Raw genomic sequence first — 18,700 nt, 5'->3', positions numbered from 1 at the left:
CAGGGTATTGCATATCCTGCCAGATTTTTCTCTGTTGATAAAACGGCGACAATACTTACTATAAAAATGGGAAGTGCTTTCTAAAAAATGATACACATAAAAATAGCACCAATGCCATTAGAAAGCCATATTACACAAGGAGTGAATTCAGACATACCCTTAAATACCAGTTATTTAAAACAGACCACATAAGAGAACCATATAAAGACATGCTTTGTGTCCCTGAAGAGAAACCACCAACAAATGTTATTTATCCAAGTATAAACTGAGATTATGAACTGGGGATACACTATTCTTATCTTAGATTTTCAGATGATACTGGTGATTACATACTTACCAATAGGTAACTTTTCAGGTCTTTTTTGGTTAAAGAAAGAGGTTTGGAGGGATGAGAGAGGGAAGGCCAAAGCATAAAGTGTATTTAATAGCACAGGATTGTAATAATAATTATATCATTGTAATTATAATAAGAAAGTTGGGAATTAAGATAATAAGAAAAGTTAATAACGGCAGCTCTTAGAGTTATTTTGGTAGCATTTTTTCAATTAATGATCTTCATCACTTAAAAAAAAAAACAACCTGTTTTTTTCTCACCCCTATAGATGTTTTTATACAGTGTCCCGGAAAGAAGCAACTGAGATGCTTGAGAAGAACCCTTCTTTGGGAAATATGATCCTGAGACCTGGTAGTGACAGTAAAAGCTACTCTATCACTATCCGGCAGGAGACAGAGTATGTTTAATTTAAAAAGTATGGAATTGTTAAAAGCATGGTATCACTTTAAAAAGCAAAGTCGCACAAGATCAGCACCTGCTATGTATTCTGTTGGGGCTAAAAATATAAACACAGAAGAAGGGGGAGAGAATGTTACAGAAGCAGAGCCAAGGCTAATATTTGCAGTAGGGAAAAAGAATGGGCAAATTACTTTGATCCTGGGTATAGTTCTCTTATTCATTCATTCGTTTCACGTATCTTTATTGAACAAGTATTATGGGGCCAAGAAATATTCTAGATATTGAGAATGGAGTAGTGAACACAACAACATCTCTGGTTTAAGGAGTTTACATTCTTGTAAGGCAACATGGACTGTAAATAAATACATAAGCAAAAAATCATATATATAGTAATCAGGCCTATGGAAAAAAATTAAATAGGATGAGGATGATGGGAACACTCAGAGTTCATGTATAGAGAAGCATTTTCTGATTGCTATTGTTGTTTTACTATAGTGGTCACGGAAGGCCTACTTCATTAGCTAACATTTAAGCAGGGCCCTGAAGGAAGTGAGGGAACAAACCAAGCCAATATCTGGGATAAGAGCATTCCAGGCGGCAAGTGCATCCCCAGAGGCAGGAGAAGGCTGGGTTTGTTCAAAACCAAAAAGAGGCCTCTGTGATTGCAATGCAGTGAGCAAGCAAACAGTGGTAAATGAGATTCCAGAGGTTGGGGGGAGGGACTGATCACTCTGAGCCGTACAGGTCACTGAGGGACAAGGTTACATACTCTGAATGACACAAGGGGACACTGGACTGTGAAGAACAAAGTGACATAATCTGACTTCTATAAAAAGGACCACTTGGAGCCTCTTGTCAAAGTTAAGAATTTCCTTCTGGTAAAATGGTTTATCTTTGATAAAGTCAGTAATACTTACATGCAAAAGTTGATTTTTCCATGTAGCTAAGGTGGCTAGATCTGCTAGGGTCCACTCCAGCTCTGAGTCTATGCAATCTTGCATTTCAATAAATAAGCACTCCAGGTTAGTTAACACTTTAACAAATGATAATGAAATTAAAATATAGGTCTTTGTCCTAAATGAAAATGTTCAATAATTATCTTTCACATAAAAGCATAACCAGAACTTTGATTCTTGAATTTGCTATTCTTCCTGGGGATAATATTCCATTAATTATTTTAGCTGTAACATATCTATCAATGAATCTATTTACCAGTCAGTCCACTATAAATATCAATAATTCTAAATATATTAAATATGAAGACACTGATAGTGAATAAAGGCAGTAAAAAGAAAATAATTACAGTGAGCCATGGTCCAGCAAGCTTCATCACTTGCCAATTACTCCATATAAACAGAAACATCTTTATACATCAGCCGTGTGCCCTGCATAGATGGCAAGAATGTTAGAGGTAGATCAGGTCCTGGTTCTATGTGTGAAGTGAGGGCTCTGTGTGTGATTGTGTGTGTGTGATTTTCCACAATGAATAAGTATGTCAACTTAACTTTCTTGTTGTTTCATTATTTTTTATTATAAAGGCTGACATATGGAGTTAATGTATTTTCAACTAATATGGTAGACTATCACAGATTACTCAATTTTAATTTACTTGATTTATAATACAATTGGCTATTTTGAAACAAATGCAAAAGAAATAAAAATTGTGACTGCCATTACATATAAGTGAGCTAAGAAGAAACCCTGGGAGAAAAGTGAACTTTTCTGTTGAGTACATCCTGGTCAAGGAGCTTGTCCTTTTTCAGGGTTTAGGAAATTGCATTAAGTATGCCTTTAAAAATGAAGAGCATATAAACTGAATTAAAATCTATTTCTCAAATTTTGTTTTAAAAAGAAATTTAACAGCTGGAAAGCTAAATCACACAAGAGTGATTAGCTTTTTTTCCTTCATTTTATTCTTTTCTTGGTTGGATTGAGTGTTTGATCCATTAGCGTGTGAACCCTGCATTATTATTCTGTATGAAACGAACAAAGCCCCCGAGACCTAACGACTTTTAAAGACCGCATATTTTCTGCACAATAGCAGCCTGATCTTTTTAAGATGGTCTAAATTAGCCCAGCTTTTGCACTGCATTTTCTGCAAACCTGAGCTATCAGAAATAACTGTTTTCTACTGTAGATGTGGTTTGTGACCGAACGCAATGAGTTTCTATACTTAGGATATGAATTGAACATCACAGTGTTTATTTATATCTGTACTGTATTTAAGCTATATTTAAAACTCCTAAGAAAGAGTCTGGCAAAGGAATTCATGTCAAACTTGTATAATTCTAATTTTAGTAAAGTCACTTCCAGTTTGAATTCATACAGAAATTCATGCTTTTGTACAGCTGGTGGTCCCAAAAACATAACATTTCATAAAATTAGTCCTCCCCCCAAAAGTTCATATTTAGAAAGCAGAGTGAGGGGAATGGTCAGACTAGCCAGTTCTAACGCTAGGGCGGCCATGTGCTTATTTAGGCTTTGGGGAATAGTTTATGGTTGGAAATGGATAAGAAAAATTTTAACTGTTGTTGCACCAATTTTCCTTATGAGCCAGATATATCTGTGATGGATGTTAGGGATTGTTACATGTGTTAATGCCTCAAAAAAGAGAACTTTTAGAAGGTCTAGGTTTCATACCTTCTGTTTAACAGAAAGGGTAGCCGTTGTAGAGAGTAGTAGAATGTTAGCTTGTTAGACTGTAGAGCTTAATGTAAAGACTTTGGCAAAAAATCTAGGCGATTAGGAAGCACCTGAACACAAGTGGGTAACAACCCACAGAACCAATTCCTTCTCTTACAGGTTGTAGAAGAAATGTACAGCCATGCAAGTCTAGGTGTGTCTGGTAAAATACTAGCTGAAAAAGACAGGCTAGTTTACAGAGCAGTGCCTGAAAGTAAAATTACCTTCATCAGTTAACAAATCAGCTGTAGGAGGGAAGATTGTAGTTCTTGGGAAGAAGCAAAAGTCAGTCAGTGCCTAATTATCAGGTGATCCTCTCTCAATGTAAAATATCCCGCTTTACCCAGCCCAATGGAGTGTGAATTCATAAGACACTGAGCTATTCTTACAACGAACTTAGTGGTTTGGCTTTGTTTTCTTAAAATTGTTATGACTACATGGCAAGCTAGTAGTATATACACCTTGGAAAGCCATTAGCCAAGGAAACAGTAGAAAATACTGACCCCAAATTAATTCCTTTGCAAACATTTCGTTGAGAAGCTAAAAACAAGTATTTATATCACATTTAAGGTCACACACTTGTTAAAAGACAGGTTACTTCTTTTTTGAGGACATAATAAGAAAACCTCAATATAGCAAATTTTATCAATCTCATTTTTTCCCTCTATCTTCATTTCTTTGGAAAAACAAAACAAAATATGAAAGAAAAAGTCTAAAATGAGATTCAAAGCCTAAGCAACTCCAATGCAATTTTTTTTTCTACCTTACTTTCTGTTTCAGAATTTAGTCCTTTTAGTCAAAAGTTCCAAGAGACTCTTAATCTTTGCTACTTTTCCTCCCATAGCTTTGTCATGAATAATGATGACAATGATACAATAGCTGTTACTAACAACAATCACTGTCACCACTTCCAGGGTACCATTTGTGGGTGCTGTGTTGGGTGCTTGACAAGCATTTCCTTCAGGCACAGTAAAAACTGAGACTGTTTTTTCCATGTTTTACAAATGAAGCAGCTGAGCCTTGCAGAAACTACTAAGTTAAAATGATAAATTTAAAATGTAATAAAAAGTTATAATTTACTATGTGTCTAAATGTGCAAGACACTGTACTAAGGACTTTTCAGACATTAATTTACAACAGCCCTATGAGGAATGGGATTATCATCTCCATTTTATAGATGAAGAAATGAAGCCTGAGAACTTGGACATAGAACCAGAATTTGAACCTAGATCTTTCCGGTTATAAAGATCATGCTCTTCAAGCTTTCTCAGTCTTCCAAGGAATAATAACCACTTTTTTTCATAGGAATACAGGAATTCTAATTGGAATGGGTGAGAGTTTTCAAAAGTAACTATATGTTTATGAAAAAGTCTTCTCATGTAGGAATAAAAATAAAGCCAGAGCCAAACACCCCAAAAGAAAGTACTTGTAAGATTTTTGTCCAAAAATGTTTCCTTCACCAGTCTTGAAAGATCAGTAATAAAGAATACTTTTTAATTTTTTTTAGGAGGGGAGAGGGTTAGTTAGGTTTTATCCCATGTTTTAAAAGTAAAGTTCTAGAATAAGCCACTGGAATAAAATTATTAGCTGTTTTCCAATGATATTCAATTGAGAGACTATTTGGATAGAGTGGTAGGGTGAAGAAAAAGTCCCTTCAAAAGAAGTATAGCTCAGTCCTAGAGGAATGTGACCTGGAAATGGAGAGATGGGTGATAAAAAAAAAAGAAGGTGGGAGGCCCTGCCAACAAACTTAACCTGATAGACAGCTTTAGACCACTTCTGTAAATTGGACAGATGTTGAATTAGTTTCTCTTTCAAGCAAATGTCAGTGTAATAAATGCTTTTAACTTTTCAACTTTAGAAAGTTTTGGTCCTGACACTGTCGTCACATGAATCAAAGGAATTCAAGGCAAACCTATGACTTCTGCTTTCAATATAAGTTAATTGTAGCAAATAGCACTATAACATGGCCTGGTAATATTTAAAAAATTAAGTTTCATAAATATTGTGTGCCTAATGCTGGAAGACAAAGGTGAATAGATTGTGCTTCTTGTTCTTGAGGAATTCTAGTCAATAAAATACCATGTGTTTAGGGTGGTAATAATTTAGAGTGCTATGTGACCACAGAAGAGGAAGACATTATGGTTCACCTACTGTGCTTACATTCTCACGGATCATTTTCCATATCTCTAAGTCAGCCCTGAAGTTAGCAGATATCCAAGGTGGTCTATGAGCTAGCAGGAAGAACAGCCATTCAGGGATTTCTGATAGGAATAGAGATATGAGGTAGAGTAGAAAGTAATTTGCTTTCAGTAATTCTTTCTACTTCCCTTTTAATCTAGAGAATAAAAAAATCTGATTTGTATGTACCTACATTGGATTTCATAATGTTGCCTGCTTTGGAAATTACTGGCATTAAAAAATAATTTCTGCCTGAAAGATTTTCAGGTCTTGATTCCTTTTTTTCCTGTTATCCAATCATCCTCTCAATGACTCAGGTTGTCTATATCCCTAGTGTGTAACCCCTCCAAAAAGGTTTTTTTTTTTTTGTTATTTACCAGGGTAACAAAATAAAAACCACCATTCCCCCCCACCTTTTTTTTTTTTTTTTGCCTAACTGTGGGAATGGGGACATAGGTTTTACCATAGAGGAGATATTTTATACTCACTTTAGTTTGATTTGATCCAATAGTATATTCAAATGGAGATTAACCCTCCCCCTTTTTTCATTTTAGCATGCCAAGAATCAAGCACTACAAAGTGATGAGTGTAGGAAAAAACTACACTATTGAACTGGAAACACCTGTGAGTAGCTATTTCCTTGTTTTTGATGAATTTTCTCCAGCTTTTTTCCCAAATCTATCTCATAGAATTCCAAGAAAGGTGGAGAAGCAGACCCCTTGCCTAGAAACATAGTGCTGGTAAAAAACAGCCATGTGCAGGAGCCCCGAAAGTGGCAGATATCCAGGGTGAGAAGCGAGATACAAGAGCATGCGGATGAGGAGGCACAGAAAATAATCTGCTAACAATTCTTTCTACTTTTGTTTCTCTGCAATCTTTATCAATACGATTATTTCAAGGAGGGAAATTTTTTTTGTTAAACATCTATTTTACATCCTCCAATGATACGTATTTCAATGTGCTTATTTCTAATGGGGAAAAAATTCTGTGAATGTCTAGTCCTCTAATACCCGTCACGCAGAAGTTCAGAAATCCCCCTCATAATAGCAACATAATCATGAAGAAGTGGTTTCTTCCTGGTCTGCAACCCCTCTCCCATCCCAATCAACTTACCATGGGGCTAATGATATAATATCATAATCGCTAGGTCATGTATTAGGCAGAGCGCTAAATATCTTACATAGATCACTTAATTTAATCTTCACTATTACCGTTAGGGAATGACTATTATACAGGTGGGAAAACTGGTATTGACAGTCGTCTCAACCAATGAAAATGTAGTGATCTGGGCTATGGTGCCAGAAAAAGGGAATATAGCTGCGTGATCTTAGGATGCAATGGTGGGAAGACTGGACCAGGGAAGTGATATCACATAAACGGAACTGATAAGTCTTGAAGATATTTATTTTAACATCTCTAAAATTGAACTCTTAGTGCCTCTGCCTCTCCAGGCCCATTGTGTTGATCAAATAAAGGGGCAGTATGGTTGAATTTTTAATGTTTATTTTTTTTTATTTTTATTTTTTTTAAGTATTATATTTGTCAGAGAGAGAGAGAAAGAAAGAACAAGCATGCACACAAGCAGGGGGAGTGGCAGGCAGAGGGAGCAGCAGGCTCCACTAAGGAACCTGATATGAGGCTTGATCCCAGGACCCTGGGATCATGACCTGAGCTGAAGACAAACGCTCAACCGACCGAGCCACCCAGGCATCCCTGAATTTTTTGTTTAGACCTTCTTGGAATGCAGTAGCAGCCTTTGCCAAGAGGAGGGAAGCTGCTGATTCATACACCCCACTTCCATCTTTGCCATAAATGCCTCCCAGAGCTTCTCAGCTCTCATGTCCATGTCTGCTGGGGGTTTTTAAAAATTTCTAATGAAGGAAACAAACAACTAGATTGCTGAAGGATAACCCAAATAACCAACTGACTGGAAGCAATGGTCAGGGAAGGAAAATGTGCCTCTGTGACTGGTGAGCTGGGGCTTGTTTATCTGTAATTAGCCCGAATAGTCCCCAATGTAAGGAAAGCTAACAGTCTGGATTGTTCTTTCATCTTTCACACTCCCCTACCCCACCCCTCAACCAGGTTGCCATTTTATGAATTCTAGGGATATTCAGGTTTAACCTGATTTTACTTGTATAAAAATACTGGTTTGGGGGTGGCAACACATTTCAGCTACTCTTAGCCAAGTAAATTATCCTGTTACAGTGAGATATTAAAATGCTAAATTCTCCAGCTTTAAGGGTTCTTTGGTGTCAAACAGAAGAAACCAAACAACTAACTTAAGTAAAGGCAGATGTAAGAACACAGGAAGCACATAAAACAACTGGAAAGCTGGAAGACCTCCAGACACTAGGAAGCAGTCACTTGCACAGTTGACCCTTGAACAACACAGGTTGGAACAGCGTGGGTCCACTTACATATGGATTTTTTCTTTTTTTTTTGATAAATACAGAACGGTACTGCTAAATGTATTTTTCTTGTGATTTTTCTTAATAACATTTCCTTTCCCCTGGCTTTATTCTAAGAATACAGTATATAATATGTGTAACATACTAAATATGTGTTAATCAACTGATTATCAGTAAGACTTCTGGTCAACAGTAGGCTATTAGTGTTTAATTTTGGGAGGAGTCAAAAGTTATAACATGGATTTTTGAGTGCATGGGGGTTGGCATTCCTAACCCCTGTTGTTCAAGGGTCAACCATACTAAGAACCATCTGGTTAGGAATCTGCTATCCTTCCTTGCTCCTCTACTCAAGTTCCAACCTCAGGAAGAGAGCATTTTTTGGCCTAACCTGAGTCACATTCTCATGCAATAACTAGGGAAGAACAGAGTACCCAATTCTTGTCCACCAAAATGTATCCCATGGGGAGGAGGAAATTTTGCAACAGGGAATTAGATATTATAAAACAGAAAAAAAATGCATGGGTAGGAAACATTGGCCATTCAGTACCTCATTGAAGTGTTGACATGTTTTACTAGAGATTAGGAAATTCACAGTAATCTTCATTAAATTTCACGAGCTTTCTTTTACTTTCTCTTCACATGGATGATGCTGAGCCTTCTCTCACCCTCTTTGTACAGGTAACACTCCCAAACCTTTTCAGTGTCATTGATTATTTCATGAAGGAGACTCGAGGAAATTTACAACCATTTATATATTCAACTGATGTAACCCTTGGTATGTTCTTCACTTCATTGCTGTATTAAGGAAAGCAAAACAAAACAACCCTCCCCCTGCCCTGTATATGATCTGTAATACCAACCAGGTAGGAATGTAGTTCAGCTTTTAAATTTATCTATTTGTAGTCATTTTGTCACTAACCCTGTGGCAATAAGGGAGTACCAATATATTCTGGTAGATGAGTACTGGCCCACTCTAGAGAAAGAAAAGCTGTAAGGCATGTATTGTGACTACAAATTTCATCATCATTCTACTTTTTTTTTTTAAACATTTTTAATTTATATGACAGAGAATGAGAGAGAGAGAGAGAGAGAGAGAGAGAGAGAATGAGCACAAGCAGGGGGAGTGGCAAGCAGAGGGAGAGGGAGAAGCAGGCTCCACTCTGAGCAGGAAGCCTGATGTGGAGCTCGATCCAGGACCCTGGAATCATGACCTGAGCTGAAGGCAGATGCTTAACTGACTGAGCTATCCAGGCGCCCCTCTACTTGGCTTTATCAAACAAGTTCAGAGATAAGACGAAAATCATATTCATACAGTCATGTAAACCAAACAGGGGATTTAAAAGTATGATCTGTCAATAACATCAGATGCTCTAGTCAGATTAAAATGGATGAAGATCAAGGAGAGACTATGGGAACTGGACATTAGGCAGTAGATGTCTTGAAAGAGAGGCTTATCCCACCATCAAGACAGAAGTCTGAATGTAAGATAACAAAATAAGTCCCTGTTCCTTCAGATTATGAGGAAAAACAACTTTGTTTGGCTACCTGCATCAGGGCATATCTGAAAAGTCTGATTAAATTTAAAAAGCCAGCTACTTTAAAAGTCCAAGGTTGAAAACATAGTTATGAATCTTGTGATGCCAAATAAAGAAACTCCGAGTCTGAAGGAACTTCACAGAAATTGTCTAGTACTGTGCGTCACTCTATATAGGAATCACCTGCACACTCAGTACAGAAGACATCTCTAAGATGTGACCAATCAGCTTGTTTGAAAATTCCTAATGATGGTTGCCTCAGTGGTTTCTGAGGAAGCACACTTCACTTCTGATCAGTGCTCATCTTAGAGAATTCTTCCTTAATAGTGAGTCTGAAATATTTCTTCCTTTAACTTCCAATTTCTGGCTTTGGAACAACTCAGGGTTTTAAAAAGCCCATCAAATATATAAAAGCAGCCACAATGCCCTTGTTCCCCCTTAGTCTCTGTCCTCTGTAAGTTATTGGTTCTTTCAGCCCTCTTATCACATTTTTGACCTTTTCTATATACTAATTTCTGAACATCTCTCTCAAAATAGAACCATAAGGGATGAAGACATTACTACAGATATGGCCAGAATAATATATTACATAGGCTTAATGCAGGAAAACACCATTTATAGAAATCTATTAACTATTACTTAATATTATTAATACAAGAAGTAACTATTCTTTTTTTTTTTTTTTCAGAGACCAAAGGATTTCCTGTAACACCTCTAAAATTAAAAAAAAATGTTTAGGGTGACAGTGAATCTGATATAATTTGCTTCATGTCAGTTATCTAATGCTGTGTAACAAACCACCCCAAAACATGGTAGTTAAATCAACAACCATTTTATTTGCTCACGATTCTGTGCATTGGCAATTTGGATTGGATTCAGCTGGGCAGTTCTTCTGCTAGTCTCACTTGCTGTCACTTACACAACTGTAACCAGCTGATGGCCTGACCAGGGCAGTATGTTTCAAGTTGGCCTCATTCACACATCTGGTGCTGGTGGCCAGCTGGAGCTGGCTGAACCACTCTCCTCATGTACTCTCATGTACTCTCTAATACTTAAGGAGTTAGTGCAGGCTCTCTCACATGAGATCTCAGAGCCATTAAGAGGAGAAGGAAACCTCAAGTCCTTGGGCTAGAAATTCTTAGTGTTAAGGATTAAGTATGGCCCTGTTGGAGCTTTTAGTATAGGAGAAACTGTGAACTGAATAAATAAATCCAAGTGTGATGTGTCTTATGTACAAGGGCTATACTTCTTTCTTTTTAAAAAATTTAACTTACATGCAATAAAATTCACTCTTTTTGGTATACAGTCCAATGTTTTGACAACCACCACCAGAATCAAGATATAGAAAGTTCCATCACCTCAAAAAAAAATGCCCTGATGCTCTTTCTTTGTAGTTAACCCTTCTTCTCACCACAATCCCTGGCAACTACTGATGTTTTCCATTCCTATGGTTTTACATTTTCCAAAATGTCATATAAATGCAATCACAGTATTGAAAACTTTTGAGGCTGATTATTTTCATTCGTCATAATGTCTAGATTCACACAAGTGTTGTATTACTAGCTTGTTCTTTTTTATTGCTGAATAGTATTTCACTGTATGGAAGAACTAGTTTTTTTATCCATCTAACAATTAAAATGTATTAGGGTTGTTTCCAGTTTTTGGCAATTACTTACTGAACTATACTAATATTCATATGCAGATTTTTGTGTAAACGTAAGTCTTCATTTCACTTGGGTAAAATATCTAGGAATGAGAATATTAGGTTATATGGAAAGAGTCCATCTAACTTTATAAGAAACTGCCAAACTCTCTTCACGAGCAGTTCTACCTTTTTGCACATCTGCCATTGATACTGGAGTTTTAGTTGCATCCTCACCAGCACTTGGTAGTGTCATTAATTTTTTTTTTAATTTTAAGTAAACTCTACACCACACACGCGGCTTGAACTCATGACCCTGAGATCAAGAGTTGCATGCTCTACCAACTGAGCCAGCCACACACCTACTGGTATTGTCACATTTTTAAAAAAGTTCCTCTAATAAGTGTGTAGTGGTGTCTCTGTGGTTTTAATATGCATTTCCCTAATGATTAATTTGAGCATCTTTTCATGTGTTGACATTCACATATCTAATTTGGTAAAGTATCGGTTTAAACCTTCTGCCCACGTTTTTGTTGTGCTTTTGTTTTCTTATGGTTGAATTTTGATAATTCTGTGCATATTCTGAATATAAGTTATTTGTCAGATATAATTTGCAAATATTTTGTTTTTTCATTCTTTTAATAGTGTCTTTTGCAAAGCATTAAGTTTTAAATTTTAATGAAGTAAAAATTATCAATTTTTGCTTCTGTATATAGATTTTATTTTTGGTATTGTATCTGAGAACTCTTTGCCTAACCTAAGATCACAAAGATTTTTCTTTCTAGGTTTTCTTCTAGAAGTGTCATAGTTTTATGTTTTACATTAGGTCTATGACCCACTTGAAATTAGTTTTAAGGGCAGAATTCATTTTTTTTGCATTCAGGTATATAATTGTTCGAGCACCATTAGTTAAAAAAAGATAATCTTTTCTTCATTTAAATAGCCTTTGTACCTTTCTAAAAAAAAAATCAATTGACCGTATTTTTGTGGATCAATTTCCATTGATATATGTTCCTACTCTTTTGCCAATACCATGCTATCTTGATTACTGTAGCTTTATAGTAGTTCTTGAAATCAGAGGATATAAATCGAACTTTGCTCTTCTTTTCAAAATTGTTTGGACCAATCTAGTTTCTCTGCCTTTCAGTATGAGTTTTAGAATCAGAATGGGACTTACAGAAAAATCCTCCAGAGTTTTGATTTGGATTTTGTTGAAGCTTTAGATGAGTTCAGGGAGAACTGAATCTTGACAATATTATCTTCCAATTCAGGAATAATATATCCTTCCAGTTATTTAGGTTTTTTATTTTACAGTTCTTTATAGTTTTCAGCATACAGATCCTGCACATGTTTTATTAGATCAATACTTAATTATTTAATTTTTTGGTGCTATTGTAAATGATAGTTTTTAACATTTTGGATTCCAATTATTTATTGGTAATATATAGAAATACACTTTTTGTATATTGATCTTATAATTCCAAGATTCCATTTGCTAACTTTTTTTTTTAAAAGATTTTTATTTATTTGACAGAGAAAGAGCCAGCGAGAGGGAGCACAAGCAGGGGAAGTGAGAGAGGAAGAAGCAGGCTTCCTGCTGAGAGGGGAGCCCCAATGTGGGGCTCAATCCCAGGTTCCTGGGGTCATGCCGAGCTGAAGGCAGACACTTAACCACTGAGCCACCCAGGCACCCCATCCATTTGCTAGACTTTTATTCATTTTTAAAAGCTTTTTTTCTTTTTTAGATTCCTTGTAATTTTCTTTCTTTCTTTTTTTTTTCTTTTAAAGATTTTGTCAGAGAGACAGAGAGAGAGTACACAAGTAAGGGGAGGCAGGCAGAGGGAGAAGCAGGTTCCCTGCTGAGCAAGAAGCCCAAAGTGGGACTGGACTCTATCCCAGGACCCTGGGATCATGACCTGAGTGGAAGGCAGATGCTTAAACCAATTGATCCACCCAGGCATTCTTTGCTTCCAATTTTAAAGGACAAAATCATCTTTCACTAGTAAGTATAATGTTGGCTGTAGGTTTTAAATAGATGATTTATCAGATTGAGAAAGTTTCCTTTTATTTTGTCTAGTTTTGGTATTAATGTAATGCTGCCATCAAAAAATGAGTTGGGAAGCATTCCTTCTTCTTCTGTGGTCTGGAAAATATGTGTAGAATTGGTACTTTTTCTTACGTCAGTACTTGGTAGAATTCACCCAATGAGCCATATGGGCCTGAAGATTTCTTTGCTGAAGGTTTTTAACTATGAATTCAATTTCTTTAATAGATGTAAGACAATTCGGGTTATCTATTTTTTCTTGAGTGAATTTTGGTAATTTCTTTTAATGAACTGGTTTATTTTTTTCTAAGTCCTTCAATTAGTCTTCTGGCCTAGGGCCTGGCACAGAGTGGAAGCTGATAGATATTGGTAGAATAGATAAATGAATGAGTAAGCATAACATTAGGGAAGGAGCGGGCGCCTGGGTAGCGCAGTCATTAAGCGTCGCCTTCGGCTCAGGGCGTGATCCCGGCATTCTGGGCTCGAGTCCCACATTGGGCTCCACCGCTGGGAGCCTGCTTCTTCCTCTCCCACTCCCCCTGCTTGTGTTCCCTCTCTCGCTGGCTGTCTCTCTGTCACATAAATAAATAAAATCTTTAAAAAAAAAAAAAAAACATTAGGGAAGGAGGAAGCAACCCTCCTTCTTCCTAGAGGAAAACTGTCACTCTTAGAAATAGGAAAGGACCATTACAAGTAACTAAAGCCTGGGCGACTGTATATTTACTCTGTGACAGGCACTGTGTGAAGTGCCATAATTATATGAATCGTCATAAAACAAGGATAATCATCATACTTTCCTTATAAAATTATTGGGAGAAATAAAAATGACATGATTCATATAATCACCACCTAAGTAGTTTTCACATACGACTAGTTAAAGAAGTCAGAAACACAACTAGTAAATGAAGCTGGAATCCAAACCCATGTTTATTTCTGAAGCCTTTTTAAAAAACTTTCTCATTGGTTCACATCATATACAGATATTCATATTCTCTCTCTTCCCCCCCTCCCCTCACCCTATCCTTTCCTGTTTCTGTGGGTTGGAAGTCTGGGCCTCCCTTAGCTGGGTCTTCTGCATTTTCTTTTTTTTTTGAGGGGGGGAGATGGAGAATCTTAAGCAGGATCCATGCCCAGCGCCGGCTGAGGCAAGGCTGGAACTCACAATCCGAGTGAAATTAAGAGTTGGACGCTTAACCAACTAAGCCATCCACGTGCCCCTGGAGATTTTTTTAAATTTTAAAGCAGACAATCATCCTGATTAGATTGAACCAGTTCTGTCTGCTTTACTTTGTGGGAAAAAGTTCCAGTATCAGTTCAATTTTCAAAGCCTTTGTTATGTTGGTTTGGGTCTGTCCAATGCACGCATGTATCAGGGACTGACCTAGGACTTAGGCAGTGGTTTATAGTTTAGTTATAAACTATATATATATACATATATATATATAAACTACATATATAAACTATATATACCTTATATAGTTGAGTAGTTTTTACTTCTCAAAGCCTCCGTTATTTGTTTTATACGTTTTTTTTTTTTTAAAGATTTTATTTTTATTTATTCGACAGAGATAGAGACAGCCAGCGAGAGAGGGAACACAAGCAGGGGGAGTGGGAGAGGAAGAGGCAGGCTCATAGCGGAGGAGCCTGATGTGGGGCTCGATCCCATAACGCCGGAATCACGCCCTGAGCCAAAGGCAGACGCTTAACCGCTGTGCCACCCAGGTGCCCTGTTTTATATGTTTTGTGCATGCACAGCTTGGGGGTCACTTCATACACAGAACTAGGGGATGCTTTTTCAGTTCTCTCATCTCTCCAGGATTTCCCCCACTCTCCTGCTACCAAGGGTCCTTTTTCCTGGTCTAAAGATGGGGCTTCTTAAGAGTTTTAGCCACCGGTGCCACCACATAGTTCTGTGGAAACTGGGACTGCCCTTGGGGAAAAGACATATTAAAAGAAGAGAAAGAAAAAACTAACAAGAATTCCAACTCTCCTCTCTGGTAACCCCCACCCACCCTGTCCACTCATTCTTTAGGCCACAGGGTCTACTTTTCCCAGGATCTCTGGCCAGGATGAGCTTTCTTTGGGGGTGGTAGGTGCTTATGCTGACCTCTGTTGCCTACAGTGCAGCGCCTTGAGATGGAGCCATCCTCAGAGCAGGGTCAGAAGAGAGGGGGAAAAAAAAGAGTGTAAAGAAATAACCAAAAATGGGCTGTTCACGTAAAATGTCAATGCTTTTAGAAACAGACAACCAGGGGTCTCCTGGGTGGCACAGCAGTTAAGCATCTGCCTTCAGCTCAGGGTGTGATCCTGGCATTATGGGATCGAGCCCCACATCAGGCTCCTCTGCTATGAGCCTGCTTCTTCCTCTCCCACTCCCCCTGCTTGTGGTCCCTCTCTAGCTGGCTGTCTCTCTCTGTGAAATAAATAAATTAAAAAAAAATAAAAAAGAAACAGACAACCAGATTGGTGGCTGAACTGGTTCAGTTTGCTTTCTGATCAAAAACAAATTACTCAACCTCCCTGCATTTCATATTCCCTTATTAAAAGAGTGAGGGAGCGACATATGAACAGAGAGAATTAGATGATCACATGGAGAGAGACTTCAAATAATCAGACTATCTTCTGTAATGTATTTTCTTTGAAAAGCAGAAAGATGATGGAAGAGTAAATGACAGTGGAGAAAGGACCTAAAAAAAACCAAAACTACAAAAACACCAAAACCCATCTTAAACCCAGTGTTAAGCTTCAAGGAAACTTTGGGGAACCCTACAATTGTTTTAGGGAGTTTGGACTCCATAGCTGATTGGGGCACAGTGGAGATGCGGGAGCCCTTAGCTTTAACTTGCCTTAAGAAATGGAAGTTGTAGAGCACCTAAGGGTTAAAATCTGGAGACTTGGAGAAAATTAAAGTGTTTCCAAAAACATACTATCAAAAAGAAAGTGAGATTTTTTTTCTTTGATCCTTGACATTAACCCATGTCAACATTCAGGTTTTTCTTTGACACCAAAAGGAAAAGCAATGACAGAACCAAACAATCAAAGATAACTTCCTCAGTTTATTTTTCCCCAACTTCAGAAATCAACAGTTTTAAATAAAAGCCACTTTTGTGGCACCTGGCTGGCTCAGTCAGTAAAGCATGCGACTCTTTTTTTTTTTTTTTAAAAGATTTTATTTATTTATTCGACAGAGATAGAGACAGCCAGCGAGAGAGGGAACACAAGCAGGGGGAGTGGGAGAGGAAGAAGGCAGGCTCATAGCGGAGAAGCCTGATGTGGGGCTCGATCCCACAACGCCGGGATCACGCCCCGAGCCGAAGGCAGAGGCTTAACTGCTGTGCCACCCAGGCACCCCAAGCATGCGACTCTTAATCTTGGGGTTGAGAGTTCAAGCCCCACTGGGTGTAGAAATTACTTAAAAATAAAATCTTAAAACAAAACAAAACTAAAAGCCACTTTAAAATATGGTAGGGTAGGTAACTGATATTAAGCTAGTCAGGAAGAATAAAAATATTCCCTAGAGGGGCCCCTGGGTGGCTCAGTCATTAAGCGTCTGCCTTTGGCTCAGGGCGTGATTCCGGCATTTTGGGATTGAGCCCCATGTCAGGCTCCTACGCTAGGAGCCTGCTTCTTCCTCTCCCACTCCCCCTGCCTGTGTTCCCTCTCTCGCTGGCTGTCTCTCTGTCAAATAAATAAATAAAATCTAAAAAAAAAAAAAAGAAAAAAGAAAAAGAAAAAAAAAAATTCCCTAGAGAAAAATTTATTAGGAGCCAAATCACAAGTCACGAATAAAATAAAAATTAAAAAAGCATATGAATATTCATTATTTAATTAACAAACATTAAACACACCACCAATGTTCCAAGTACAACAGGAAAATCAATTCACATTTGAAAATAAAGAACTGCCCTGTGCCTTCATATTGGTTCTTTATTTAAGTAAGCATTTCCACCCACAATTTTTAGGCTAAGAAACCACCACAGAAGGGAGAAGAGCAAGACAGGAGAAAAATCTGCACACTGCATGAAAGTAAAATAGGAAAACTACCTTTATGTATCTTGATAATTTATTTTTAAAAGGAAGATCTTGCTTGTAGAGAAAATTACCTCTATTCTCCTGATCCTGATTATCAAGCTGCTTACCTCTCCAAGGAGGAGAATCTAAAGAAAGACCACCAACAAAGTCAGCTGGGAGAAACGACGAAGAGCCACAAAAACTGCAGAAATTGAAACTGGCAGACAGAGACCATAAGATGGCCCTTATAGTTTAAATAATAGACAACAGAAAATTTCTGCAGGGACAGAAAACTATAAAAGGTAATTGAGCAGTTTTTTTTTTTTTTTTAAAAGAACCAAACAGAACTTCTAGGACTGAAAAACACAATCAAAATTAAAAACAAAATGGATGACCGTTAATATAAAAAAACTGATGAAGTAAACGAGAACATGGGCAGGAGAAATGATGCAGAATAAAGCATGACGAGACAAAAACAACTGGAAAATACAGAAAAGAGGGTCTTAAACATAGAAGGCAGAGTAAGTCCGCTATGCTTAATGAGAATCCCCACAGAAGAGAATGCGGAAAGAGGCAATATGTGAAGGAGTAGTATCGAGACTTTCTAAGAACTAAGACCCAAATCTAGATTCAAAGAGCTAAACAAATCCCAAACAAGATTGATAAAAGAAATCCATATCCAGACACATAATTAAACTTTGTAAAATGAAAGCAGATAAAGATTTCTTTTAAAGCTGCAATGTTTAGTTTAGTCTGATGGTTGACTCAACAGCAACAAGGGAAGTTTGAAGAGAGTAGAAAACTATATCCAATGAAAGATAATGAAGGCCAAATTGGAATTTTACATTCAGCAAAAATATCTTGCAGATTGAGAGCAAAATATATTTTCAAAGGAATCATGAGCAAGTGTGCCACCAGTGGACTCTCACAAAATGAAATTCTAAAGCACTTCAGGTGGGAAGAAATTTAGCCCAGATGGTAAGCCTGAGATACAAAAATAAAGAGCAAAGAAGGTGAAATATGTGTATGGGTAAATACAAAATAAGAGTCTTGCAGAATTAAAAGACATTTATGTAAATGACAACAGAATTAAAGTACGTAACAGAAATAAAATAAGTGATCATAGTAGCCAAACTGGGAATTAGAGTTGTTCTAGTTATTAGAACATAACATTGTATAATAAATAATCTCCAAAACTTACTAGTATAAACCATCCATGTTCATGGATTCTGTGGGTCAGGAATTTGGCAGGACAGCAAGGATGGCTTGTTTCTGCTCCATCAAGCTTTGGGTTTGGAATCATCTGAACTTGCTTAATCATGTTGGACACCTGATGCTGGCTGTAGGTTGGGGACCTGAGTTTCTCCGTGTGGGTTACTTTAGGCTTCCTTGTGACATGGTGTCTGGAATCCAAGGGCGAGCTTTCCAAGAGGAAGTCACATAGCCTTTTGTGACCTAACC

General features: G+C 37.4%; 1 protein-coding gene across 3 annotated transcripts in view; it reads left to right on the top strand.

Annotated features, from left to right (window-relative positions):
• Positions 1-11,041, top strand: part of STAP1 (signal transducing adaptor family member 1) — a 32,720-nt gene extending 21,679 nt beyond the window's left edge. For 2 of the 3 annotated variants that reach the window (XM_011234181.3, XM_002926721.4), the window contains 4 exons: positions 603-731; positions 6,151-6,220; positions 8,686-8,782; positions 10,231-11,041. In XM_011234181.3, coding sequence (XP_011232483.1) covers positions 603-731; positions 6,151-6,220; positions 8,686-8,782; positions 10,231-10,280 — 346 coding nt within the window. In that variant the 3' untranslated portion in view covers positions 10,281-11,041. The remainder of the gene's footprint in view (positions 1-602; positions 732-6,150; positions 6,221-8,685; positions 8,783-10,230) is intronic. The other variant, XM_019807478.2, reaches the window with a different exon arrangement.
• Positions 11,042-18,700: the final 7,659 nt, after the last annotated feature.

Source organism: Ailuropoda melanoleuca, chromosome 11, assembly GCF_002007445.2.
Source record: "Ailuropoda melanoleuca isolate Jingjing chromosome 11, ASM200744v2, whole genome shotgun sequence".
NCBI classification, from domain to species: domain Eukaryota; kingdom Metazoa; phylum Chordata; class Mammalia; order Carnivora; family Ursidae; genus Ailuropoda; species Ailuropoda melanoleuca.
This window is presented reverse-complemented; position numbering and strand designations above follow the sequence as displayed.